The sequence below is a fragment of the Nicotiana tabacum genome, chromosome 16, assembly GCF_000715075.1.
Source record: "Nicotiana tabacum cultivar K326 chromosome 16, ASM71507v2, whole genome shotgun sequence".
Taxonomy (NCBI): domain Eukaryota; kingdom Viridiplantae; phylum Streptophyta; class Magnoliopsida; order Solanales; family Solanaceae; genus Nicotiana; species Nicotiana tabacum.
In genome coordinates this window covers 89,129,402-89,157,349 of record NC_134095.1, presented here as the reverse complement: position 1 = coordinate 89,157,349, position 27,948 = coordinate 89,129,402, and the positions used below count along the sequence as shown (strand labels likewise).

The following is a 27,948-nucleotide window of genomic DNA, read 5'->3' as shown; positions in this document are numbered from 1 at the left end:
CCCAAAGCTTTCGCACCGTGGCTCATTTTCTATAATTTTCAAACACATGAGCCTACCTCGACACTACGAAACCTTAAATTTCTTAGCGAAATTTTTCGGGGCCTTACAATTCTAGCCCGACAGGTTTGTCAGTTGAGGTCAAAGAGTTATCCTTCAGTTCGAGTGTAGTGGAGAGGTCAGCTCATCGAGGCAGCTACTTGATAGTCCGATTCAGACATGCGTAGTAGATATCCACACCTTTTCACCATTCTAGATACTTTTCTATGTCCGTTCGAGGACGAGCGCTTGTTTTAGAGGTGGAGAATGTGATGATCTGATATGTCATTTAGTGTTTTAGAATCTAATTCTCTGTTTCGAAGGCTCAAATACTCATTTTAGCCTTCCTCGATTTGCGTGCACAGTCGGCGTATTTTTTGGGAAAGCTTTTATGTTAGAAATTGATAAAATATAAAACATTTGCCTTAAAATCTATTTGAGTTGACTTCGATCAACGTTTTGAGAAAATGGACCCAGATTCATATTTTGATGGTCCTGGTAGGTCCGCGTATCGTGATTTGGGACTTGGGCATATACCCGGAATTGAATTCGGAGGTCCCTAGCTCAAGTTTTCATTTTTTGTTGAAATTTGAAAGTCTAAAGTCTTAATGACTTTGAAAGTTTGGCCATAGTTTGACTTTATTGACATCGGGTTCATATTTTGATTCCCAAAATCTGATATAGTTCCATTACTATATTTATGACATGTCTGTCAAATTTGGTGAGAAACAGAGTTGGCTTGATGTGATTCGGACGTCCGGTTGTCAAAATAGAAGTTCATGAGTTTTCTTGAAAATTTCATTTGATTTGGTGTTCAATGCGTAGTTCTAGGTGTTATTTTGGCAATTTAATCGCGCAAGCAAGTTCGTATGATATTTTAGGACTTGTGTGCAAGTTTGGTTTGGATCCCCGATGGCTCGGGTGAGTTTCAGATAGACTATAGAGTGAATTTTGGACTTAGAAGGTGCTGGTGTGTTTCAGTTCTAGTGTAGGCCTCAGACCTCGCAATTGCGAGATCAGGCTTCGCATTTGCGAGCAACTCCTCGCATTTGCGAGCAACTCCTCGCATTTACGAAGAGTAGCTGGGGCACCTCCAGTTCGCATTTGCGAACAAGACTTTGCATTTGTGAAGTGGGGCTGGGAAGAGCTTCTTTGCATTTGCGATCATTTTGGTCGCATTTGCGGAGGGCCCACTGTTCGCAATTGCGAACTATTCATCGTAATTGGGATGACAGCAGAAATGGGGAGACTTTGCAATTGCGACTATTTCTTCGCATTTGTAGGGTTCGCATTTGCTAACCTAGGTCGCAAATGCGACATTGCGACTGGGAAAATAGCTAAAAACGAGATTTTCTCTCATTCTTCAAATTTTCAAAACAAGAAAACCCTAGAGGCAATTTTCCCAAGAACCCTTCTTTCCCAATCCATTGGCAAGTGATCCTAACCTATTTTATTTCAATCTTTCATTACATTTCATAAGATTTCAACCTAAAATCTAGTGTTTTCATGGTGGAAATTGGAGTTTTGGGTAGAATTAAGGATTTTTGCAAAATTGGAATTTAGACCTCAAATTGAGGTCGGATTTCAAAACAAATTACATAACCAGGCTCGGGGGTGAATGGGTACTCGGGTTTTGATCTAAATTTCGGGTTTGGACCAAGCGAGCTCGGGAGTTGACTTTTGTTGACTTTTTAAATAATGACATAAATTGAATCTTTTGCAATCGTGGGTAGTTCCTAAGGCTTCATGTGGATCGTTTGGTTGGTAATTTGCTAGATTCTATTGGTTTGGAGGCTTGTTTGAAAGGCAAAGTCGTGGTTGAACTTTGAGTTGATCTTTGGAGCGAGGTACGTGTCGTGGTTAACCTTGACTTGAGGGATTAGGATTTGTTTGCCTATCTGCTACATGTTTAGATGTTAGGAACAACGTATATGTGAGGTAACGAGTACTTATGCATTGTTGTTGGGTTAAAGCATGCGGGTGGGACTTGTTCCTTGTAATTTATTGCCTACTTTGATCATGTTATCCATGCTTAGAAAAGTTACTTACCAAATTGATCGTTCTTTCCGCGTTTATGGACTTTCTGTGATAATTAAGTATTGTTTCTAAAGTTGAGGTTGGTATTATGGAACCATTTTGATGTAAGGCTTGTTCTTGTTCATTTTATCTTTCTATTGTTATATGTTCATTGTTATATGGTAAGGGAGAGTGTTAATGCACGAAGAATGATGTCGTGCCGTTTTCTGAGTGTTAATACATGAAGGGTGATGTCGTGCCATATTTTGAGAGTTAATGCACGAAGGATGATGTCGTGCTATATTTTGAGAGTTAATGCATGAAGTGTGATGTCGTGTCGTATTTATTGATTTATGATGATAGTGAGAGTAAAAGCACGAAGGGTGATGTTGTGCAATATTATTGTTCCACTGTGAGGTTAAGATTAAAAGCACGAAGGGTGATGTCGTGCAGTTTTTTATTCATTGTGTTTATCCGTTTTACTGATTAAAGGCACATTGACTATTCTAGTTATCTTTTCCTATTGTATTTTATCGTATCTTGTACCCTTTTTCCATGTCCTCTCCCAATATATAGTACTTGTATAACCTTTATCTATTGTTATCTTGTACGTATATTATTATCTGCACATGTTATTTACGTGGATGTCTGGTCATAGCCTCGTCACTACTTCATCGAGGTTAGGCTCGAAACTTACGGAGTATATGGGGTCGGTTGTAATCATACTACACTCTGCACTTCTTGCACAGACTTTGGTACTGGCCCCAGCTGTTCGTGAGGCGTAGCAGCTTGGATTTGCTCATTGGAGACTTGAGGTAGATCTGCTGGTGTTCGCAGACCTTGAAGTCCCTTCTATTTCCCCTATTTTATTATTCTTTTCGTTCCAGATAGTTGTATTTATTTCAGATCCTGTTTGTAAAGATTCTAGAAGCTCGTGAATTATGTATCCAGATCTGGGTTGTATTAGATGTTATTGTATTTTATATTATTCCGCACTCCGTTTTAGTTTTATTTCGGCTTAATTGATTTTGTTATTGGAATTGGTTAAAATTGGCTTAAAGAATCCGCTAACGTTGGCTAAGCAAGTGAAATGTTAGGCTCCATCACGGTTCCGAAGGTGGGAATTCCGGGTCGTGACATACTAGTGGCAAAATAGATTAAAAAATATAGTTATCCATCCATTTATCCACTAAAAAATAGGTTAGATAATGAATTTTTCAAAAATGGGTCAAATAAGGATAAGAACCATATTATCCACTTAAAAAATGGATAACTAGTAAGTTTAACCTTTACATTTGTGAAACTCAAATTGGGGGTTTCTCAAGTTTGGAAGACTAAAAATTTCCACAAAAGTGATCACATTCAAGAAGCCATAGATAATATGGATATGCATATTATCCATCGGTTCACTCATTTTCTATCTGTATTAAATATAGGCCGAGTCGAATAATTTATCCATTTTTGCATTATCCATTTTTTACCACCCATTCAGACCCGATATGACGACCTGGCCGGTCCTATTAAGAATTAACGTCCTGATCCCCTATTAACTGCTTTCCCCAAGTTTATTTCTGCCATTTTAATTTGTCGGGATGCTCGGGTTTGAGTTTCGTAGAGTTTTGGGACACTTAGTCCCTAAATGAGAGCGTAAGTGTTAGAAAGTTGATCATAGTCGGAACAGTGTGAAGACGACCTCAGAATGGAAATCTGATGTTTCCGTTAGCTCCGTTTGATGATTTTGGGGTTAGGAGTGTGTTCGGATTGTGTTTTGGAAGTCCGTAGCTAATTTAGGCTTGAAATACCGAAAGTTGAATTTTTAAAGTTTCCGGTTTGATAATGAGATTTTGATCCGAGGGTCGAAATGTAATTCCGAGAGTTGCAGTAGTTCTGTTATGTCATTTGGGATGTGTGTGCAAAATTTCAGGTCATTCGGAGGTGGTTTGGTTGGGTTTTTGATCAAAAGCGTAATTCGGAAGATTTTGGAAAACTTAGGCTTGAATCCGATGTGTTTTGGTTGATTTGATGTCATTTGAGATGTTTTAAAGATTGGTACAAGTTTGAATAAGGTTTTAGGATATGTTGATGCCTTTGGTTGAGGTCCCGGGGGCCTCGGGTGTGTTTCGGATGCTCAACGGATCATTTTTAGTTGTTAAAAAATTGCAGAATTGCAGACTCAGCTGTTGCAGATATTTACTCTTTGCGTTCGCGAGTGGACCCTCGCGTTCGCGAAGAGTCAGTGGAGGTTAGTGAAATTTTAGCCTCCACGTTCACGAAGGGCTGGATACTTGTAAACCGCGTTCGCGTAGGAGGAAAATTGGCCCAGTAAAATTTACTCATCGCGTTTGTGATGAGAGGAACGCGTTCGTGAAGGCTTGTCTGGGTAAACATTCTAGGAGAAATTTACATTTTCAGAAACCTCGTACTCTCACGAGTCTATACATAACAAGAATACTGAAATCGGAGTCAAAACGACCCCTCAAATCCTCATTTAAAGGTCTCTTAAACTCAAGCCCTACTTACTCATTTTTCCCAAATTTTTCACCACTAATTAAGTCCTTAATCACATAAAAATGAGTTATGAAGTCAAAAATGTTACCTCCAAGTGATCCCTCTTGAATCCCTCTTCAACCCTCTTCAAAAAGCTTCAAAATCGCCTAACAATGCAGGAACCTAGGCTAAAATTCGCGAAATAAACCTTTTAAAACATTCTGCCCAGGCATTTAATTCCTTCTTCACGAATGCGGTCAAGCCCTCGCCTTCGCGAAGCACAAAAATGACGTTGACCAAAAGTCCTCTTACGCGAACGTGACAAGGCCCTCACAAACAAGCCTAGAATGTTTATTTAACCTAATTTCGCGAAGGCTAGTCTCGGAACGCGTTCGCCCGATATTGAAACGTGGGCCCGAGGGGCATTTTGGTTATTTTACCTAATTTCGCGTGTTAGCTTAGAATTTAATTGTAGAATCAGTTACTTGAAGTGTTATTTACATTATGAAATTGAATTGAATAGATTTGGGCCATTTGGAGTCACGTACTCATGGCAAGAGCGTGGTTTCGGATTGATTTTTGAGCCGGTTCGAGGTAAGTGGCTTGTCTAACCTTGTGGGGGGGACCTTCCCCTTAGGATATGATATATTTGATAAATGAAATGCCTTGTACATGAGGTGACGAGCACGTACTTGAGCTAATTGTTGAAAATCCGATTTTTCCTTAAGTATTTTAATTGAGTTCTTTTTTCCTGTTTTATTCTACTTGTGAATTTAGCCTGTTGCTAGTTTAGAAAAGCATGTTTAGTTGACTTAATTGCCTATTTGCTTAAACTGCCTTAATTGTATTACATGAAGCATGTTAGGCTAGAATTAGTTGTTTACTTGGTACAACATTTAGCTAAAATTGGGTATTCTTGTTTTGCTGTTGTGCGTTTTTACTTTGGGACTACGGGACGGCATCCCGGGAGATCCCCTGTACGTATTTATGATCTGAACTGAGGTGTGGGATATGAAGAGATCCCTAGCACGTATATTGAGGATACCAAGAGATCCCTAGCATATATTGAGGATACCAAGATATCCTCGGGATACCGAGAGATCCCTAGCATATATTGAGGATACCAAGAGATCCTCGGGGTACCAAGAGATCCCTAGCATATATTGACGATACCAAGAGATCCTCGGGATACCAAGAGATCCCTAGCATATATTGAGGATACCAAGAGATCCTCGGTTATCATCCTTGTTATGAGTGGTACTTCCTTGTGGTTTGCCTTCATCTTTGTTTCCGTTATTATACTCTTATTATCCTGTATAAATTCTTACTATAGATTCTCAATTGCACTGCTTATCTTATCCTGTCATCTTTATATTTTATGTAACCTCAGTAGGGCCCTGACCTTCCTCGTCACTACCCAACCGAGGTTAGGCTTGGCACTTACTGAGTACCGCTGTGGTGCACTCATGCCCCTTCTGCGCATGTTTTTCATGTACAGATCCAGGATACCGCTACTCAGGCCTATCATCCTTAAGGAGGCAACTCCTCTAGAGACTTCGAGGTACATCTACCGCATCCGCAGACCGAGAAGTCCCTTTCTATTCCTGCTTTTAGTATTTTAGCCCTTCTGTATTTTTTTGTTCTTATTAGACATTCCGAAGTTAGAGCCATGTAGTATTGATCTTAGCTTGTGATTCGTGGGTTCCCGGGTCTTGGATTTATGTTTTGGTATTGATAGTTAAGCATGGTGTATGCCGAGCGGCACATTTAAACACTCTTACTGCTTTATTTTGGTTTTAAATTGTTTACTTCCGCAAAATTTTGGTTTTCTTCCACAAATTAGGCTTACCTAGTCGTAGAGACTAGGTGCCATCATGATGGTTCATGGAGGGCGAACAGGGGTCGTGACAAGTTGGTATCAGAGCTCTAGGTTCATAGGAATCGCGGATCACAAGCCAGTTTATTAGAGTCTCGCTGATCGGTACGGAGACGTCTGTACTTATCTACGAGAGGCTATGTAACTGTTAGGAAAACTTCCACTTCATTTGATTTCCTTGTCGTGCGATATTTTGATATCACAATTCTAAAATTTTGTCTTCTATTCTCTCACAGATGGTGAGGACACGTGCTACTCGAGATGATCAGGCACCGGCGCCCCCTACTGCAGCTGTCAGAGGCCGGGGCCGGGGTAGAGTCCGAGGATACGCACGTGGTGCAATCGGAGCACCTGCGCGAGCTGCCACCGAGGTACCACTAGTGGACCCAGCCGGAGTCCAAGCACCTGACACGCCCACTGCTACTACTACTCCAGCTCTTCAGGAGACACCGGCACAGTTTATGAGTATGTACACCACTTTGGCTCAGGCAGGGTTGCTTCCCCTTGCTGCAGCCACATCCCATGCCGGGGGAGGAGCATAGGCTCCCGCCGCCCGCACTCCTGAGCAACGAGTGCATGTTGAGTAGGTCCTTGAGATTATTCCTATACAGCCTGCAGTGCCAGTTCAGCCGGAGGACAGGGAAGCGGCTTCCGAGGATGAGCAGCTGAGGCTTGAGAGGTTCAAGAAGTACAATCCTCCTGTATTTAGTAGTCTAGCATTGGAGGATGCTCTGGTATTTCTTGATGAGTGTTACCGCATTTTCTGTACCATGGGTATCTCAGGATCGAGCGAGGTTTCTTTCACTACCTTCCAGCTTCGAGGAGCCGCCTATGAGTGGTGGTGCACCTACAAGTTAGATAGTCCAGATGAGGCTGCTTCACTGACTTGGGCTCAGTTTTTAGATCTGTTCCTGAGGGAGTATATTCCTCAGAGCCTCAGAGATGCATGGCACGCAGAGTTTGAGCATTTGTGCCAGGGTGCTATGACTGTTTCAGAGTATGTTGTCTGTTACACCAGTTTGGCTAGGCATGCACCAACCTTGGTTTCTACTATCCGCGAGAGGGTTTGCCGGTTTATTGAGGGCCTTATTCCCAGCATCAGGTTTAGCATGGCTCGTGAGTTGGAGATGGATATTTCTTATCAGCAGGTGGTGAGTATTGCTAGGAGGATTGAGGGTATGCATGCTAGGGAGAGAGAGGAGAGGGAGGCCAAGAGGTATTGAGAGTCGGGCCATTATTCTAGTGCCCGTACCCCAGCTGTAGGTCGTCATGGTAGGGGTTATATAAGTCGTCCTGTTCATTCAGCTCTTCCAGCAGCCAGTAGTGCTCCAGCTCCTCCTAGGCCTAAGGAGCCTTATTATGCACCTCCAATTTCTAGCGTGCCTCCTGCGCGGGGTGCTTCAAAGGTTAGTCCAGCAGACCTGGCCCTAGCCAGTCACAACCACCGCATCCTCCCAGGGCTTGTTTTGAGTATGGTGACACACGCCACGTGGTGAGGGATTGCCCTAAACTTGGGATGAGTGCACCTCCACAGACTTCTCAACCACAGCGTGCCCCACAAAGTTCTCAGGCTATGATTACAGCTCCAGTTGCTATCCCACATGCTTAGCCAGCTAGAGGTGGAGGTCGGGGAGGTAGAGGTCGCCCTCGAGGGGGAGGCTAGGCCAGATACTATGCCCTTCCTGCTCGTACCGAGGCTATTGCTTCTGATTCTGTCATCACAGGTATTGTCATGGTTTGTCATAGAGATGCATCGGTTCTATTCGATCCAGGCTCCACTTACTCTTATGTGTCTTCTTATTTTGCTCAGCATTTGGGTGTACCTCGGGATTCTTTGAGTTCCCCTATTTATGTTTCTACTCCTGTGGGAGATTCACTTGTTGTGGACCGCGTTTATCGGTCGTGTTTGGTTACTCTTCGTGGTTTTGAGACCAGAGCTGATTTGTTATTACTCAGCATGGTATATTTTGACATTATCTTGGGCATGGACTGGTTGTCGCCTCATTATTCTTGATTGTCACGCCAAAATCGTGACGCTTGCTATGCTAGGTATACCGTGTGTTTAGTGGAGGGGTACTTTAGATCATACTCCCAGTAGAGTTATTTCTTTCCTTAAGGCTCAGTGCATGGTTGAGAAGGGGTGTGACACGTATTTAGCTTATGTGAGAGATGTCAGCATTGATACCCCTTCAGTTGATTCAATCCCAGTAGTACGGAATTTTCCCGATTTGTTTCCAACTGACCTTCCAGGCATGTCGCCTGATAGAGATATTGATTTCGGCATTGATATGTTGTTGGGCACTCAACCTATTTCTATCCCTTTGTATCGTATGGCTCCTTTTGAGTTGAAGGAGTTAAAAGATCAGTTACAGTAATTTCTTGATAAGGGTTTTATTCGACCTAGTGTTTCACCTTGGGGTGCTCCTGTCTTATTTGTGAAGAAAAAGGATGGTTCTATGCATATGTGTATTGATTATCACCAGTTAAACAAGGTTACAGTGAAGAACCGTTATCCTTTGCCTCGTATTGATGATCTGTTTGACCAGCTTCAGGGCGCACGGGTGTTTTCTAAGATTGATTTGTGCTCAGGTTACCATCAGTTGAAGATTCGGGAGCCAGATATCCCGAAGACTACTTTCTGGATTCGGTATGGTCATTACGAGTTCCTTGTCATGTCATTTGGGCTGACCAATGCCCCAGCAGCCTTTATGCATTTGATGCACAGTGTGTTTCAGCCATATCTTGACTCGTTCGTCATTGTCTTTATTGATGATATTCTGGTATATTCTCAAAGTCGGGAAGATCATGAGCAACACCTTAGGACTGTGCTTCAAACTTTGAGAGAGAAGAAATTATATGCTAAATTCTCGAAATGTGAGTTTTGGTTAGATGCAGTGGCATTCTTAGGCCACGTGGTATCGAGTGAGGGTATTCAGGTCGATCCGAAGAAGATAGAGGTCGTACAGAGTTGGCCCATACCATCCTCAGCTACAGATATCCGCAGTTTCCTTGGTTTGGCGGGCTACTACCGTCATTTTGTGGAGGGGTTTTCATCGATTGCATCCCCTATGACCAGGTTGACCCAGAAGCGTGCTCCATTTCATTAGACGGAGGAGTGTGAGGCGAGCTTCCAGAAGCTCAAGACAGCTTTGACCACAGCCCTAATTTTGATACTGCCTATAGGTTCGGGGTCTTATACGGTCTATTGTGATGCTCGAGGGTTTGCCTCGGAGCGGTGTTGATGCAGGATGGTAGGGTGATTGCCTACGCATCCAGACAATTGAAGATACATGAGAAGAACTACCCTTTTCGTGACCTTGAGTTAGCTGCCATTGTTTACACCTTGAAGATTTGGCGCCATTATTTATACGGGGTTCCCTGTGAGATTTATACTGGCCATCGAATCTTGCAACACTTGTTCAAGCAAAAGGATCTAAATTTGTGCTAGAGGAGGTGGTTAGAGTTGCTGAATGATTATGACATCATTATTTTATATCACCCGGGCAAGGCCAATGTAGTGGTTGATGCCTTGAGTCGCCGGGCAGAGAGTTTGGGGAGTTTGCCTTATTTACTAGCATCAGAGAGGCCTATAGCGATGGATGTTCAGGCCTTAGCCAGCCAGTTTGTGAGATTGGATCTTTCGGAGCCTAGTCGGGTTCTAGCTTGCGTGGTTTCTTAGTCTTCCTTATTTGATCGTATCAGGGAGCGGTAGTATGATGACCCTCATTTGCTTGTCCTCAAGGACAAGGTTCAGCACGGTGATTCCAGAGATATGACTATTGGTGATGATGGGGTATTGAGGATGCAGGGTCGGATTTGTGTACCCAATGTTGATGGGCTTTGAGAGTTGATTCTGGAGGAGGCCCAGAGCTTGCGGTATTCCATCCATCCGGGTGCCGCGAAGATGTATCAGGATATGAGGCATCACTATTGGTGGAGGCGGATGAAGAAAGATATAGTCGGGTTCGTAGCTCGGTGTCTCAACTATCAGCAGTTAAAGTATGAGCATCAGAGACCGGGCGAGTTGCTTCAGCAGATAGAGATTCCAGAGTGGAAGTGGAAGTGGGAATGGATCACCATGGACTTTGTAGTTTGACTCCCACAGGCTTTGAGGAAGTTTGATGTTATTTGGGTGATTATGGATTGGCTGACCAAGTTCGCTCATTTCATTCCTATGTGTACTATTTATTCTTCGGAGTGGTTGGCGGAGATTTATATCCGGGAAATTGTTCGTCTACATGGTATTCTAGTTTCCATTATTTTAGAAAGAGGTACTCAGTTCACATCATGGTTTTGAAGGGTCGTTCAGCGTGAGTTGGGTACTCGGGTAGAGTTGAGTACAACATTTCACCCTCAGACGGATGGACAACTTGAGCGCACTATTCAGATTCTTGAGGATATGCTCTGTGCATGTGTGATTGAGTTTGGAGGGTCTTGGGATTAGTTCTTGCCATTGGCGGAGTTTGTTTACAACAATAGCTATCAGTACAGCATTCAGATGGCACCGTATGAGGCTTTATATGGGAGACGGTGTAGATCCTCGGTGGGCTGGTTTGAGCTGGGTGAGGCCAGATTATTGGGCACAGACTTAGTTCAGGATGCTTTGGAGAATGTTAAGTTGATTTAGGATAGACTCCGTACACCCAGTCCAGACAGAAGAGTTACGCGGACCGGAAGGTTTGTGATGTTTCCTATATGGTTGGAGAGCGGGTTCTGCTTCGAGTTTTGCCTATGAAGGGCGTTATGAGATTCGGGAAGAAAGGGAAGTTGAGTCCGAGGTTTATTGGCCCTTTTGAGATATTGAGGCGTGCTAGGGAGGTTGCTTATGAGCTTACCTTACCTCCCAGCTTGGTAGGAGTTCATCCGGTATTTCATGTTTCAATGCTCCGGAGGTATCACGGTGATCCGTCGCACGTGTTGGATTTCAGTTCAGTCCAGTTGGACAAGGATCTATCCTGTGTTGAGGAGCCAGTAGCAATATTGGACAGGCAGGTTAGAAAGCTAAGGTCAGAGAACATTGCATCAGTAAAGGTTCAGTGGTGGAGCCAGCCGGTCAAGGAGGCAAACTGGGAGACCGAGCAGGATATGCACAATCGTTACCCTCATCTTTTCACTACTTCAGGTATGTCTCTATGCTCGTTTGAGGACTAACGAATATTTAAGTGTAGGAGGATGTGACGACCCGGCCGGTTGTCTTAAGAATTAATGCCCCGATCCCCTATTAAATGCTTTTCCCAAGTTTATTTCAGCTATTTCGATTTGCCGAGATGTTCGGTTTTGAGTTTCGGAGAGTTTTGGGACACTTAGTCCCTAAATGAGAGTTTAAGTGTTGAAAAGTTGACCGTAGTCGGAACAGGGTGAAGACGACCTCGAAATGGAAATCTGATGGTTCTGTTAGCTCCGTTGGGTGATTTCGGGGTTAGGAGCGTGTTCGGATTATGTTTTGGAAGTCCGTAGCTAATTTAGGCTTGAAATGCCGAAAGTTGAATTTTTGAAGTTTCCGGTTCGATAGTGAGATTTTGATCTGAGGGTCGGAATGGAATTCTGAGAGTTTCAGTAGTTCCGTTGTGTCATTTGGGATGTGTGTGGAAAATTTCAGGTCATTCGGAGGTGGTTTGGTTAGGTTTTTGATCAAAAGTGTAATTCGAAAGATTTTGGAAAACTTAGGCTTGAATCCGATGTGTTTTGGTTGATTTGATGTCATTTGAGATGTTTTGAAGATTGGTACAAATTTGAATAAGGTTTTAGGATATGTTGATGCCTTTGGTTGAGGTCCCGGGGGCCTCGGGTGTGTTTCGGATGCTCAACGGATCATTTTTAGTTGTTAAAAAGTTGCAGAATTGCAGGTTCAGCTGTTGCAGATATTTACTCTTTGCGTTCGCGAGTGGACCCTCACATTCGCGAAGAGTCAGTGGAGGTTAGTGAAATTTTAGTCTTCGCGTTCGCGAAGGGCTGGATACTTGTGAACTGCGTTCGCGATTGGGCTTCGCGTTCGCGTAAGAGGAAAATTGGCCTAGTAGAATTTACTCATCGCATTCACGTTGAGAGGAACGTGTTCGCGAAGGCTTGTCTGGGTAAATCATCGCATTCGCGAGGGCCTTGTCGCATTCGCGTAAGAGGACTTTTGGTCACCGTCATTTTTGTGCTTCGCGAACGCGAGGCCTTGACCGCGTTTGCGAAAAAGGAATTAAATGTTTGGGCGGAATGTTTTAAAAGGTTTATTTCGCGAATTTTAGTCTAGGTTCCTCCATTGTTAGGCGATTTTGAAGCTTTTTGAAGAGGGTTGAAGAGGGATTCAAGGGGGATCACTTGGAGGTAACATTTTTGACTTCATAACTCATTTTTATGTGATTAAGGACCTAATTATTGGTGAAAATTTTGGGAAACATGAGTAATTAGGGCTTGAGTTTAAGAGACCTTTAAAAGAGAATTTGAGGGGCCGTTTGGACTTCGATTTCAGTATTCTTGTTATGTATAGACTCGTGAGAGTACGAGGTTTCTGAAAATATAAATGTCGCCCGATTCCGAGATGTGGGTCCGAGGGGCATTTTGGTCATTTTACCTAATTTCACGTATTAGCTTAGAATTTAATTGTAGAATCAATTACTTGAAGTGTTATTTACATTATGAAATTGAATTGAATAGATTTGGGCCATTTGGAGTCGAGTACTCATGGCAAGAGCGTGGTTTCAGATTGATTTTTAAGCCGGTTCGAGGTAAGTGGCTTGTCTAATCTTGTGGGAGGGGGGGGACTTTTCCCTTAGGATATGATATATTTGATAATTGAAATGCTTTGTACGTGAGGTGACGAGTGCGTACTTGAGCTAATTGTTGAAAATCCAGTTTTTCCTTAAGTATTTCAATTGAGTTCTTTTTTCTTATTTTATTCTACTTGTGAATTTAGCCTGTTGTTAGTTTAGAAAAGCCTATTTAGTTGACTTAATTGCCTATTTGCTTAAACTGCCTTAATTGCCTATTTGCTTAAACTATCTTAATTACATTACGTGAAGCATGTTAGGCTAGAATTAACTGTTTACTTGGTATGAAATTTAGGGGGAGGTGCCATGTTGCATGCTATTTACTGATGACATAGTCCTAATCGACGAGACACGACGCGGCGTCAGCGAGAAGTTAGAGGTTTGGAGACATACCCTTGAGTCCAAAGGTTTCAGGTTGAGCAGGACGAAGACGGAATACCTTGAGTGCAAATTTGGGGCAGAGCCGACGGAAGCGGGAGTGGAAGTGAGGCTTGATTCTCAAGTCATCCCTAAGAGGGGTAGTTTCAAGTACCTGGGGTCGTTTATTCAGGGGTCCGGGGAGATCGACGAGGATGTCACACACCGTATAGGGGTGAGGTGGATGAAATGGAGGTTAGCGACGGGAGTCCTGTGTGACAAGAAAGTGTCACTATTACTGAAAGGTAAATTTTATAGGGCAGTGGTTAGGCCTGCTATGTTGTATGGGACCGAATGTTGGCCGGTGAAGATCTCACACATCCAGAGGATGAAAGTTGCATAGATGAGGATGTTGAGGTGGATGTGCGGGCATACAAGGAAGAATAAGATTAGAAATGAAGATATTCGAGAGAAGGTGGGTGTGGTCCCCATGGAGGACAAGATGCGGGAAGCAAGACTCAGATGGTTCGGGCACATTTAGAGGAGGAACACTGATGCACCGGTGAGAAGGTGTGAACGACTGGCGGTGGTGGGTACGAGGAGAGGTAGAGGGAGACCTAAGAAGTATTGGGGAGAGGTGATCAGGCAGGATATGGAGCGACTTAGGGTTACTGAGGACATGGCCCTAAACAGGGAATTGTGGAGATCGAGCATTAAGGTTGTAGGTTAGGGGAAATTGTGATGTCTTTTTTACAGCACACTAGAGTGAGACTAGCCAGTTAGGAATTAGTCTTAGGATGCTATTGATCAACTACTGATGATGGGCTTTATCTTCTGTGTATTAATACCTTACATCTTTCTCGTATTTCCTATATCTCTTATATTGCTGTTACTTTGTTTTTTATGGTATTTATGTTATGTTATGGATTTTATGGTATTTTATGTTGTTTTATTATGAGTCTATTGATAGTACTAATATAGTGTCTCTTGTTGCCTCTTTGAGCCAAGGGTCTCCTGGAAATAGCCTCTCTGCCCCTCGGGGTAGAGGTAAGGTCTGCGTACATATTACCCTCCCCAGACCCCACTTGTGGGATTACACTGGGTTGGGGTTGTTGTTGTTGTTGGTGGTGGTGGTGGTGGTGGTATGAAATTTAGCTTAATTGAGTATTCTTGTGTTGTTGTTGTTGTGTGTTTTTACTTTGGGACTACGGGACGGCATCTCGGGAGATCCCCTGTACGTATTTATGATCTGAACTGAGGTGCGGGATACCAAGAGATCCTTAGCATGTATATTGAGGATACCAAGAGATCCTCGGGATACCAAGAGATCCCTAGAATATATTGAGGATACCAAGAGATCCCCAGTTATCATCCATGTATGAGTGGTACTTCCTTGTTATTTGCCTTCATCTCTGTTTCCGTTATTGTACACTTATTATCCTGTATAGATTCTTACTGTAGATTCTCAATTGCACTGCTTATCTTATCCTGTCATCTTTATATTTTATGTTACCTCAGTAGGGCCCTGACCTTCCTCGTCACTACCCAACCGAAGTTAGGCTTGGCACTTACTGAGTACCGCTGTGGTGTACTCATGCCCCTTCTGCGCATGTGTTTCTATGTGTAGATCCAGGTACCGCTACTTAGGCCTATCATCCTTGAGGAGGCGACTGCTCTAGAGACTTCGAGGTACATCTACTACGTCCGCAGACCGAGAAGTCCCTTTCTATTCCTGCTTTTAGTATTTTAGCCCTTCTGTATTTTTCTGTTCTTATTAGACATTCCGAAGTTAGAGCCATGTAGTATTGATCTTAGCTTATGATTCGTGGGTTTTCGGGTCTTGAATTTATGTTTTGGTATTGAGAGTAAAGCATGACGTATGCCGAGCGGCACATTTAAACACTGTTACTGCTTTATTTCTATTTTAAATTGTTTACTTCCGCAAAATTTTAGCTTTCTTCCGCAAATTAGGCTTACCTAGTCGTATAGACTAGTGCCGTCACGATGGTTTACGGAGGGCGAACTGGGATCGTGACACCCGACCCGATCCAACCCCACCATTTTCCACTCCTAATTATCAGTAATCCCTCGATTCTAAAGATTTTTAAAGTGCCCCAACTTTTTATTTCGTTTAATTCTTTCGGTGAATCTAATAAATAAGCTACAGGTTTATTTGAGCTCAGTAGGTTTAGTTTAGACCCTATAAATATATTAAAAAATTATTTAAATAAGTATAAGTAAGGGTATCTCCGACCCTTGCGCCATTTTTTTTACACCAAACTGCTATAAACACTAAAATGATGCAAATTAACTCCAGCCCATTATGCTATTTTTGACACACACAAAAAAAAGAATATTGTTTTTATATTCTTCTCTCTCTTCTATTTTATATTATTTTTTATTTAAATTTATTTTTTTATTTCATAAAACAAATCTGTTCTTTTTCCTTTTTTAAATATTCATCACATATAATTCGTATTTCTTTCTTATATAGCCATTTCATATAAAATTATTTTATACCATAAATTTTTAAATAATATAAATTATAAGCAAATAATTATACATTATACATATTAGTGGAATAATTAAAAAAACATTACATTATGGTAAAATTTAGTTTAATTTCTACATAAATATTCAACTTATAAGATTAGTATATTGCTCCTATAAATGCACTATTAATGCATTACGAAGTGTAAAATGAGCATCTTTGTCCTTAATTTTTTTTGTGTCAAAGTACGTATTATGAGCTTTAATTGCATCGACAATATGAAGCGCATCATGAGCTTTAACAACATATTATATTTCAGATTTGTAATTTTTATTTTTTTGATGGTGATATATTTTTATATAATTATAACTTATAATAAAATTAACTTATAATTTTATATGAAAATAAAACATATGAAAATTAATTTATAAAAAATATACATCAAAATTAAAATGTAAATTGAATATTATAAAGATATTACAAAAAAGGTATAAGTAATATAAAATTTATAATATGTTAAATTAAAAATATTATATAATAAAAGATAATAATAAAATATTGATGAATAGTAATAGTGTTGATGAATAGTTGATGATGTAAGAAATATGTTGGGACGGAGCACCAAAATATTTAATCGGCGCCGTTGATGATTTTTCATAGCATTTGACGAGGAGAAGAAAAAAGAAAATATATCATCAAATAATGTAGGAACACATACTCATACAATAGAAAATAACAAAAAAAGGAAAAAAAGAAAAAAGAGAAAAGAACTACTGGTCAGAAGTGTAGCAACCCGGCAAAGAAACAACGGTTAGTCGGTGTTTGGGTAGACGGCAACCATAAATCAGGAAAATTGATTTCCCCAAAATTTCCCTTCCCGTTTCTTCAATTTCCTTGGAAAATCAAATTGTGGAGGAACAGAAAAAAAATGACATCAGGTAAGCTAGGAATTGCTCCAAAACGTTACCTCTTTCTCATTTTCATAATTATTCTTCTCTATTGTGTTCTATAATTGGTGTTCATCATCTAGGTATTTGTAAATTCAAATTATTTGGTTGGATTTTTCGAGGTTTTTGGTTATGTAAAGGGTTGTGTGTGTAATTGGGAAACTCAGTTGTATGTTAGTAAAGTTCAAAATATTTTGTTGGAGTTTTCTGGGGTTTCAAGTTATTCAAAAAGGGTGTTAATTGCTGGGAAAAGGAATTTTTTTTAAGTATTTCTATTATATTTGTGTTTTCCTACGTGGGCGTTGCTTGTTTTCATATTCATTTTCAGCTTCTATTGTATTGTGTCATATGGAATTATGTTGTGTTTAATGGAGCTGAAATAGATCATGGAGTGCAGGGCTCAAATCCCCCAAAACACTAGGTGATTAGTAGGTACCTGGTGGATTAGTTGAGGTACACACATATCGGCCAGGTCACTACTGTTTATAAGGAGAAAAGAAAAAAGAAAAAAAAAGAATTGTGTTCTGTATGATAAATAAAAGAGCACAGACTCATGTATATTTTTTGCTCGTCTGCAGTTTGATGAAATAGTCATGTTAGCACTTTTACTTATGTCCTATGCTTTTAAAGAAGTTGTTTTATACATCAGTAGAAAATATAAAGAACTCTAGTACTTTTTATTTCTATTTTTATTATGTATAATATTGGGCTTAGATGAGTTTATATGGAGTAACATGGTCACTGAGGATTCATATAATTGATCCCAACTCGTTTGGGACTGAGGCTTAGTTGTTGTTGCAATTTGATGAATCTTTCGCTCTCTACTTATTGCTTAGTTGAGAAGTTGATTTTGCTGATCCTCCCTAAGAGTAATTTATGACTTTCCAATCTCGTTTGCAGTTTGATGAAATAGTCATGTTAGCACTTTTACTTATGTCCTATGATTTTAAAGAAGTTGTATACATCAGTAGAAAATATAAAGAACTCAAGTACTTTTTATTTCTATTTTTATTATGTATAATATTGGGCTTAGATGAGTTTATACGGAGTAACATGGTCATTGAGGATTCATATAATTGATCCCAACTAGTTTGGGACTGAGGCTTAGTTGTTGCAATTTGATGAATCTTTCGCTCTCTACTTATTTCTTAGTTGAGAAGTTGATTTTGCTGATCCTCCCTAAGAGTAATTTATGACTTACCCAATCTTGCAATAATTTTCATTTACTGTAGGTCATTTATCCTGATCTTAGTGATTTGTTTAATTCTTTCGAGTAATGTAAGTATTTGTTTCCAACTTATGCTGAGAATATATAACTTTTTCGTCAATCTCTATGCTTTAGTCCTGTCACCTGGGTTTTTATCAGCTTTTGGAAATTCGTTGGGCCAGATTCTCGAGTTAATGACAGAACTAGAAACTTTTCCTTTTTGGTGTTGTCATGCTCTTCTTATTCTGTAATTTTGGTTATCAATCACTGAAAATGGCTCATATCTTGCAGATTACACGGTTAAACTCGCAGTGGAACTTGAAACTGCTGCACGGTTGAGGGCTTCTCAGTTCATTGTACCTCAAAGGCCATGGCTTGGTATTATCCGTGCCCTTTGTCATTGTTTACGTTAATTACATTGCTCCTAGCAATTTCTAGCTGCATAAACTATTCATTCTGTCTTGGGTTCTTTTTGCTGACATTTAGTTTTGATGACGAATTTGTGTAGAATAAAACTAGTTTCGACTCACATGGCTTTTCCTTCCAGATTTGTACGGGATTAATGTTAAACCTGTCGCTCCTTTTGGAAGCGCTAGTAGTAAGCTGTTTGTTGATCCTGCACTGATACACCGGGTACTACCTGATGAACTTCTTTTTGAGGTATACTTTCCTGGATTTCAATTAATTTTCCTCTGTAATTTTTGTATCAACATGTAAATATATGGCAAATGCTTGAAATGCTTTGTGACACTAGGAAGCTGAACAATATTGATAAGACCTGTAACGGAGATGGGCTGCTAAGTCAATTTTTAGGTATCGGAACAATAAATGATATTTTTTTCATAAATATCAAAAGAAAAAAAAAAAACCGAAAGTAAGAGGTTTTTGTGGCTGTTCTGGTTTACTCATACATTTATAGTGAGGTGATATCTAGTTAGCCCCTTGTGAATAACTATGGCTGTTCTGGTTTACTCTTACATTTATAGTGAGGTGATATCTAGTTAGCCCCCTATGAACAACTTTTTCTTTCTTGCCACACAATTGATTAGTAGATTCTATGTGGAGACCAGCATTACTACTTTAACATCTGCTTTAAGCCTTTTTTCCTCTTCGATTCTTCATCTTTAGAAGAAAGGTTGGACCCTATCTCTTCTTCATTGGAGATTGGGCATGCTGGACTCTATGATCTCATTATAGTACTCAAGTCAAGCTTTACAGCCAAGCATAACAGTGACCTTTTTCTTTGATTCTTTCTCTGGCTGGTTAGCTAGTTATCGAAGAAATTTTATCTAATTAGCCTTCAACGGACCTGCCTCTCTCTCTCTCTCCCTTAGGAATGGCAATGGGGAGGGGCGGGTGCGGGGCGGGTTTGGCAAAACCCACAAAAATTTCAACCCGCTCCGCCCTGCATAGTTTTTTTTTCAGTTTTTAACCCGCCCCGCCCTGCCCCACTTAATTTTTTTTCTTTTTTCTTTAAGTTTTTTCTAAAACTAACTAGTTTGACATTTTATTATTTTATAAAATGGAGAGTTTAATAGAATACATAAACATTTACATTTACCGTCTTGCAATGGTGAAACTAGAAAACCACCAGCTCCTATACCCAGTTGTTGCTGCAAATATCCTTGATTAAATCCTCAGAGAAGATAATAATAGACATAACTTCTCCGGTATATCTCTAAGCAGTATTATCAAGGCATCAATAATGATATCTTAACTTATGTAATATCATTTTGGTGAGACTTATGCAAATTGGTTAATTATAAATTAAAATAGTATTCGTGTTAGTGAAGAAGGATGTGAAATTGTAGTTGAAATGATTGCTTTGTTTCAAACAAAAAAAAAATTCAAAGTTGCCCCGCATTAAACCCAAAACCCGCCCCGCTTTAAAAATTTTAAAAATTGTTTAACCCGCCCCGCATCAAACAAAGCCCGCTCCATTGCCATCCCTACTCTCTCTCTATCTCTCTATCTCCATTACACATGATTTTGTACCACTACTTGATTTACCTTTTTAAGAAGTATTAACATAATAATATATGATTGCCAAATTGCTGTGTCAAATCAGATATACTTGAGAAAGATTATGCTGTTTGTAGATTGAAATATTAGATTTTCGTCCTTCCTGTCTCTCTATAGCTAAGGTGAGGAAGTCGGAGACTTATCATAATTTATGATTGATATTGTGTAGATCTTCTCGAGAATGACTCCATACACCATGGGTAGGGCAGCTTGTGTTTGTCGAAAGTGGAGGTATACAATTCGGAACCCTGTATTTTGGCGCAATGCATGTTTAAAGACTTGGCAGGTACCGTGGGTACTGGTTCTGGTAGTTCTTTTTACCACTAGTAAGCTTGGTTATTGATCTTTAGAAATTGTGCCTCTTTCTTTGAAGGTTGCTGGAGTGGTAGAAAACTATAAGGCCCTTCAGTTGAAGTATGATGGTTCATGGAGAAAAATGTGGCTTTTAAGACCAAGGGTTCGTACAGATGGTAAGATATAGTTGCACAATTGCTTCGAAGTATATTATAGTTACATTAAATTGCTGTGGTTATTCTTTTAACACATGATATTTGCACCTGTTTCTATGACAAGAAGTTCCTTATTAATTAAATTACTCTTGGGAAATCATTATTTTGGGAGGGAGAGCAGATTGAGGACATGTGTGGGGATGGTTTGCTATACTGTTCCTTTCGTTGGATTTTGGAATGTTATGTTTTCTGATTATTGATTTTGGTGACAAATGAAATAGATGCTTTTTCCAAGACACTAGAATGCCAGTACTTTAACTTCCATTTGTTACTTTTTGGCTAGATAGGTGCCTTCTTTCTGTACAGTTCTCAGATTATTCATTATTACAACGCTGCATTTTAATTATCCTCAAATCCAATCTGTCATTTGGTCATTGGTCGCTGGAATAATACAACACTCTAATCCTGTATCTGGGAAGAGCCTTTAAGTTCCCAAGTTTTATGCGCTAATTGGTGCGTCATGTGTAAGAAAAGTAATGGTACATGTTCCTATGTGTTTCTGCTAAACAGTGTTTGTTGATGTTCATTTCTACATAGCTTTTCTACTAAAGATAGTGGTAAGAGTTGCTGATGTTTTGGTAGAATTTTTGGTTTCTCCTTGTAGCATCAATAGAATTTTGCTATAGAGCATCCAATATTTGGTAAAAGCTGGAATTATAAAGTTTTCCAGGAAGTGTCTTAAAGCTGGGTATAGTGTATTTGAGAGGAATGCAGCGATTGTATTTTCCAAAATAAATCTCTCTGTGGATGGTATATGACATAAGGTGGTGTACCACATATCAATGTATTTGTCTTAAATTTTCTTCTCATCTCTTCTGAGCAAGTGAATTTCCCTATCAGGATGTTTCTGTCATAGGCTGTAAAAATTTGGTTGATTTGTGTCAATGACTCTAATTTCAAGTTTTCTTATTTTTATCCTACAGGTATTTATGTCAGTCGAAACACATATATTCGTGCAGGAGTTGCTGAGTGGAAGATTACAAATCCAGTTCATATTGTATGTTTATTCTTGTTTTCTATTTAGTTAAAAAAAAGGCAAAGTACATCATTTACCCCTTGACCTTGAGGCCAAATCCCTCTTACACATGTTTTCAACACAGCAACCTTTTACACACTTAACCTTTTCAAAGTGTCTCTAAAACACACCTGTTCGGCACTTGACCACTCTGTTCCCAGCAAGTGTATGTCACACACCATTAATATCGTGACACATGTCATAAACTTTAAAAAAATTACATTTAAAAATCTCCATCTTCTTGAAAAAAAAATAGAAAAACTTCATCCTTCTTAATCTACCCAAGGCACCATTTTAGCCAAAATCCATCTCTCAAAATGGTTATCAGCTTTACGAATTAAAAACTAGATTTTGTGGAACTGATTAACCAACAATGATCAATATTTATTTGTAGGAACTTTCTTTCTCTAAACTTTCCTAATCAGTTTTCTAAAATAATACTAATTTAATTTGGAGTTGGAAAATTTCAATTTCAATCACCTGCTCATCATTTGAAGTTTTTTCATTTAACTCCTTAATACCTTAACATTCAAAGTTGTGATTTTGAACTTTAATTTGCTACATTGATAGTGCTTGAAAATTAGAACATTGGGGATTGTGATGAAGAATTTGAAATGGGTTTCATTGAATTAGTGGCAAAATAGTAGCTTTTTTACCTTTGTGGTTTATGGGTTTTAATTTTGAATCAGCGGAAATGAAAAAGATTTATGGTGTAGCACAGATTGAGGTAGGTGATGTTGGGCGGCGACAATGGAGGATGGCGGCAGAGCAGCGATGAAGGGATGGTGAAGATGGAGGCCCAAAAACTTTTTAAAAAAATAAATTTAAGATTGATTAAAAAAATTGATGAAAAAAGAAGATAGATAAAAAAAAGTAAGAAAATGAAAAGAACTGAACACGTGGCGTCAATTTATAGCTCCATACACAAAAAAGTTAATACTCACTCGCTTTTATTGGGTGTAAATCACGTAATGCCAGGTGAGCAAAAGTGGTGTGTTTTTGACACACTTTTGAAAGATTGTGTATGCAAAAAGTTACCCGTATTAAAGGAGAGTCATAGGGATTTGACCTCAAGGTCAGGGGGTAAACTATGTATCCTGCCTTAAAAAAATTCTCATACAGTTCTTGAATTGCATCTTGTGACATGAGCTAGAGCTGGTGAATACTGGATGATACTTTTAAGAGAAGGCAAATTGTGCAATATGCTAATTCATCTTTTGTCTTGTTAATTGTATGAAGGAAGAAAGTTCAGAAAATTTGACGAATTAGACAAATGGAACTTCCTCTTTTCACTAGGATATAGAGGTCGCTAGTTCATCATAGCTAGAAGCATAGTAAATTATTGTGTCCTTATTTCTCGTGAAGATTTATGATCAGTTGAGTCATTGCTAATCCCCCCTCCCCAGGAAAAGAGAAATAATGAAATGTGCTTTTGGCAGTGTTGTCAAAGGCAAAAAGCGTTAAAAAGAGCTCCAAGTCTATCGGGGCTTTAAGCGAAAGTGCAATTTAAGTGTGGGCTTTAGTTAAAAAAATACGCAACGAAGAAAAAAAAAAGAATATATAATACAAGAAATAAATAACAATTTCATTCATAATGATTTCCTTAACAAATAATATATTCTTTTGCCAATCATATTTATTGTTTTGTATTGCTCTATTCAAGATAGAACTTATGGGCAATGAGGCGCATGCCTTAGTGCTTTGCCTACACGGGAGCGCAATATAAGTGAGGCGAAGTGCATACCCTGAGCTTTTTTGAGTTTCAGGGCTTAAGCGCGCCTCGAATGAGCCTTTGATAACACTGGCTTTTGGTATGGTTTGTATGTGTACCTGGGAGATGTTATCTTTGAAGGAATCAATTATGATCAGTGTTTGTTGTAAACGATTGAAGTTATTTTTTATCAAAAAAAAATATTTTACACCAAATGGAAAAAAGAACATGCATCTTTTAATGGCGCAAATCATTTTCCTCTACAACTATCTTTTCTTTTCTTTCTTTTAAGTTCAATTGTGGGGTTGTGATGGTTTGGGGGGGGGGGGGTGAGGTAAAAAGATGCAGCTTATGGGGTTTGAACATTTCGCCTACATGTTGGAAGACGCTGGTGCTCACCAAGTGAAGCTTCACAATCATGTATGCAATGGAAGGCGAGGGTATATATGTGAATGGTACGGGTGCTCTTCAAATATTTCATGTTCACTTCAACCATTTCTCCTGCCAGCATTGCTAACATATGTCAAACTTTACTATGCGGAACGTCTAGCAAATGCGAGACCCTTGCTCCATCTCCTATTTTCCTGCTAATATCTCGTGCCGCTACCCTTTATATCCGACCAAAACTAACGCAAAAGGAAATATATTCTATCATAAGACTTTTTCTATGAGAAAGTTACGGTGAATACTTTATATGTCAACTGAAAGTATTCGAAGAAAATATTAGACTTCTATATTTTGTTTAGTAATCGTGGTGTCTGGGCCAACTTACGCGGATCTCAACTAATTCTATAAGGTATCTACTACCTTCCACCAGCACAGTTACCGGATAACCCTGTCCGTCAAGGCTTGGACAAATGGAAGAAGTCACCTACTGTTTTTGCCTCCGTGGGATTCTAACTTGAGACCTCATGGTTCTCACTCCACTTCATTGACCACTAGGCCACACCGTTGTGCGATTTGTACTTTTTTTTTCCCCAATACTAATGTTTTGTACTAGAGAAACTTATGTCAACCTGATGTCTCCTAAACATTTTTATTTGTTTTTTGAAGGGGCTCGAGTTTCTTGGGAGAGGACATAGTATTTAAATTTTCATTGTGTTAAGCATCATGATCTCTATCAACTTTTCCTTGTAGAAGAAGTTATTCAGTTCTCTGATTTGGACATTGCTCGTTAATAAGTCAGTTGTTGAGCCTAAATAATTTAGTCTTTTTGTTTTAATTGGTTAGCATTGATATTCTATCAATTCTAGATCTGTGTTTGAATTTTTCATTAGTGATGCATTTTCCTCCCATTGCTTCTTTTTCTTCACTTTGCATTCTATAGCAGTTAGTCCTCCATGGCATTTCATAACACCACAATTGTTCCTTTGATTGTAGGTATGTTACTATCGCTATATGAGATTTTATCCTTCGGGCAGATTCCTTTATAAGGTAGTCATCGTTGGTTGCTTAGCTCTTGTGACATACTAGAAGATCTTTACATATTGTTTGTTGCTATAACTGGTTTATAACTTACTGTGAATTGCTTAACTAGAATTCATCACAAAAAGTCAAGGATGTCACAAAATGCCTGAACTTCCGTGCCTCAAGGGCTGACTGTGTTTTTAGGGGGAATTACACTCTATCAGAGGATAAAGTAAGTTCAAATCTACTTTTACGTACAACTCAATTTGTTTTCTGCAGCAATATTGGTCATATATGGTAAAACCTATATCATGGTTCATTCCTCCTTGGTTAAGTCGGTACTGCCATTGGCATTTAGTTGAGTTATATGAAGCAAAGTTTGAACATGCAGCTCATTGCTTTCTTTTTTGCAGGTTGAAGCTGCTCTTTTGTACCCTGGAACGCGTCCAACTGTGTTAAGATTTCGTTTAAGGTATTTGATCACGGACATTCTATTTTTGTAATTTGAGTTCTTATGCTTAGCTCGTGTAAATTTAAATCATTATTGAAGGTTGGGTACTTTTCCCCTCTGTCCCTTTATGTGACCGTATAAGTTCTTAAACTTTTCTCTAAGAGTAACTAGCTTTTAAGCAAAAGAATAATTAAAATGACCATCTGTAAGAGTGCAACTTAAATTATATGTTGATGCCAAGTGAGATGTATGATTTTTTAAACTCAGATTTGAAAGCAGCAGGCTATCTTTTTCAGATCCTGGTAACTCTTGTAAAAGGTTTAGTGTTGTGCTTCCAATAAATGTCAACGCTCATTACAGTTCCCACCTTATCCTATAGTGCAAGCAGTGCTAACAAATTTCTGCGTCTTTAAGATGTTTTAAGTAGGTTCTGCGTGTAATGTGTGGATTTCGTGGTAGCTAGTCTCTTGGGCTTTCTCTTGTAGAAGTAATCGATTAATACTTGCGTAATTCCATGCAGTTCTTAAGACGTTTTGAAAAATTACTCTTGTATTAAAAAAAAAAATCAAATTCTGACTCTTAGTGCTATTTTTCCACTTGCAGATGACATGTTCTTTTCATTTATATCACTTGTGATACTTTGTTGTCACTCAATCGCTACATTGACTGCAATTGATAAACCTGAAGTTTGTACTGTAGAGTGGAAAGTATATAGAATCTTCACGAACATGTAATGCTGGTTTCTCTAATTGGTGTAATTTCTACTGGGTGCCTCTTACACATTTATATGACACATCACATTTCCATTAGGTTGAGGGGTACAACTCAAGGTGCTAATAACAGAATGGATCTACTTGCACTTCTTACGAGTGGTGTGAATGACAGTGAGGTTGACGGCCCTGATGAAGACATTCTTGGGGTTGTTGAGAGGTGGCAAGATGATGAAACACATAACCCAGATGTTCCAGCAATTTCACACAAGAGGGGTCTAACACCTTTTGTCTTTGTTCCATTTGAGGAGGTGAGTTTGTCATTCACATTTTTGTTAAGGAGTCCCTCCTCAAATCATGCGAAAAGGAAGATGGTTTATCCTAAAAATTAAACTGTCTTCCTTTTTAAATCTGAAAATAAGTATGGCTAAGGATCCAATTCTAATAGGTGGAGGATGCTTCTTATGATTGAATGTGATGTAGTGTCTTCTAATTTACTATAACATAAAATAAATTAGCTATTTCTAACTTGAAGCTTGCTCAATATTTATTTACAATCTTGAAACAGTCGATATAGGTCTATACAAAATAAGTAAAAGAAAAATTGGCTGAGTCACTTTGCATAGTAATGTTATCAGAAGCTAGAAGAATATGCTGTTTCTCCATAATTCATACACCCAATTAGCTGCTGCATATACATGCATTAAGTCGCCACTGAATGTCCTATCTAGTTTAGATATTTCCTCCTTCCTTGCTTACAATTTTTCGCGATTGTTATCATTGTGGTCCCTTTGCTTACAGTTTTGATGATTTTAGCCCTATTTGATTCTATGATTACGATACTTCATTTTCCAATCACTAGCCTGATAAAGGTTTTCCTATATCTAACGTCACGTGAAATTACAGCGAAATAAAGTTTTAATTTGTTCTGTTCGATAACAATTTCAGATATTTGACATCTATCGCATGCATATATGATTGAACACGATTAACACTTTGCTTCTTATCCTTTTCGGGGTTATAGGTGGAAACTTCAGTTCTGAATCTCCCTGTGGAAAGAATGGACTTTTACGTGCCTGGTTAGGAACTGGATCAAATAGACAATCTATTGGCTGTAAATATCAAGTATTGATTTTTTTGCAAGTCTTTTATTTTGGTATCTGTAATTGGAAAGCTATCGATTTGTTGTGACATAGGTTCCTATCGAGAATGAAAGACTGTGTAATATGATATCTTTGTTTGTAATATATGGCAGTTTGAATATGTTCAAGTTGTTATCTGTGTGACAACTACCTTCTTTTAATAAAATACTTGAGGGTGAGAGGAGGGAGAAATTGGGAATCGAACAGTATTACCGTCTTTTAGTATGAACATCAACCTACACAAGTGGATGTTTGGGCAGTTCACCAAGTGAGTTAATAATTACTGATTTATTGATGTATAATTGTAAACATGTGTTTGATTTTGAAGTTGATAATATGTTGTGTTCAACTATAAGTTTGGCCTTGTTGTTAGCCACTCTTGAATTCTTCCCTCTCTGCATCCTTTTTTCCTTATGAACTGGGAGTTGCTTATTTAGGGTGAGACTTTCGCTTTTCAACTCTCGTTTGCACACCAAAACTCAACTTGATTGAACTGGTTTAGTTTGTTTAAATTAGCACATTTTTTTGCTTTTACTGTGCTTGAGCCTTGAACTCATCTCCATAGTTGAAGTTGAAGTATGTATTACTTTAGCTTTTAGCTCGTGAGACGAATAAAAGAAAGGAAAAAAAAAGGTATTTCGGTGCACTAAGCTCCCGCTATGCGCGGGGACCGGGAAAGGGTCGGACCATAAAGGTCTATTGTATGCAGTTTTACCCTGCATTTTTACAAGAAGCAATTCTACGACTTGAACCCGTCACCTCATGGTCATATAGCAGCAATTTTACCAGTTACGCCAAGACTCCTC

At 39.2% G+C, this 27,948-nt stretch overlaps 1 protein-coding gene across 1 annotated transcript; it reads left to right on the top strand.

Moving 5' to 3' along the window:
* Positions 1 to 16,686: 16,686 nt before the first annotated feature.
* On the top strand, positions 16,687 to 27,263 carry LOC107788116 (F-box protein 7-like). The gene is made up of 11 exons (XM_016609774.2): positions 16,687 to 16,959; positions 18,467 to 18,553; positions 18,723 to 18,835; positions 20,367 to 20,483; positions 20,571 to 20,667; positions 21,630 to 21,703; positions 24,813 to 24,866; positions 24,970 to 25,071; positions 25,253 to 25,311; positions 26,101 to 26,311; positions 27,025 to 27,263. The coding sequence occupies exons 1-11, from the start codon at positions 16,950 to 16,952 to the stop codon at positions 27,082 to 27,084; spliced, it is 984 nt and encodes a 327-aa protein (XP_016465260.1). The 5' UTR covers positions 16,687 to 16,949; the 3' UTR covers positions 27,085 to 27,263.
* Positions 27,264 to 27,948: the final 685 nt, after the last annotated feature.